Source organism: Hipposideros armiger, unplaced genomic scaffold (genome assembly GCF_001890085.2).
Source record: "Hipposideros armiger isolate ML-2016 unplaced genomic scaffold, ASM189008v1 scaffold_34, whole genome shotgun sequence".
NCBI lineage: Eukaryota > Metazoa > Chordata > Mammalia > Chiroptera > Hipposideridae > Hipposideros > Hipposideros armiger.
This window is the reverse complement of record NW_017731384.1, coordinates 2,247,846-2,248,837: the sequence shown is the minus strand read 5'-3', so window position 1 is coordinate 2,248,837 and position 992 is coordinate 2,247,846. Positions and strand designations below refer to the sequence as shown.

The window sequence follows — 992 nt, the reverse complement described above, 5'->3', positions numbered from 1 at the left end:
GATGAAGTTCCGGAGACGGATGGCTGTGATGGTTGCACAACAACGTGAATGTACTTAATGCCACTGAACTACACACTAAAAAATGGTTAAAACGGTAACATTTTATGTTGTGTATATGTTATCGCCGTTTTTTTTAAAAAGGAGGGTGAGAACTGAAAACGAAATTAGTTGTTTGAGATGAAAAACCTAGCACAGGAAGCACGTGACTTCTGAGTAGGGGAAAAGGGCAAAAGCCTAAATTAACACGCACTTAACCTGGTAGCAGCTGCAGCACCAGATCCTGTCCAGCTTTCACCGCTCATGGTGCACCGGGCCCCTAGCCGCCCATCCTTCCCCATCACAATCCCGCTGTTCGTTTAGCAGATGACAGGTAAGATCACGCTTCTCCCATCCCTCTTGGCAGAGTGGAAAGGGTTTGGGATGGCGTCTCAAGGCCTGAGTTCTAGTCCCTTCCCGGAACTAGGCCGCAGTTTCCCCCTGGTAAGGTTTGGAGATCCCAGAATTCCTTCTGGCTGGATGTTCCCAGCTCTATGAAGCTGCTGTCAGCTGTCTCTGAGTCCACGGGTCTTGTTTTGATGGTTATTTCCTGTTTTTGTCCTGCTTCCTCTCTGGCTCCGTCCTCCGGTGACAGATATAGAGTGTGGGGCTGCCTTTGTTGTCCGCGGGCCCACATGCGTGTGACCTGGGCCATCGGAGTTGGGCTGGAGCTGAGACGTAGGGGAAGGGACCCCCTTCTTTGGGGATTGCATCTAATACTCATTTACGATCAATCTCGCTCCGTGAAATCCTCTAGCTGAGGGGGGCTTTCCTAACCTACAGCTTACATTTCCACGGAGGCTCCTCTTTTTTATAGGCATGTAGGAATTTCTCTTTTCCCTTTGTGTCCTTTCTGTAAAATGTAATAGGTGACATACGTGTACATTATATATACAACATGGTAATATCATGAACAGCCCTGAACCCACCACTCAATCCAAGGATGAAATATCACT

At 48.2% G+C, this 992-nt stretch overlaps 1 protein-coding gene across 1 annotated transcript in view; it reads left to right on the top strand.

The window, feature by feature from the left end:
- Positions 1-231: 231 nt before the first annotated feature.
- Positions 232-992, top strand: part of ICAM2 (intercellular adhesion molecule 2) — a 12,430-nt gene continuing 11,669 nt past the window's right edge. Inside the window, exon 1 of the mRNA XM_019637792.1 lies at positions 232-370. Within this exon, the coding sequence (XP_019493337.1) occupies positions 364-370 (7 nt within the window). The 5' untranslated portion in view covers positions 232-363. The remainder of the gene's footprint in view (positions 371-992) is intronic.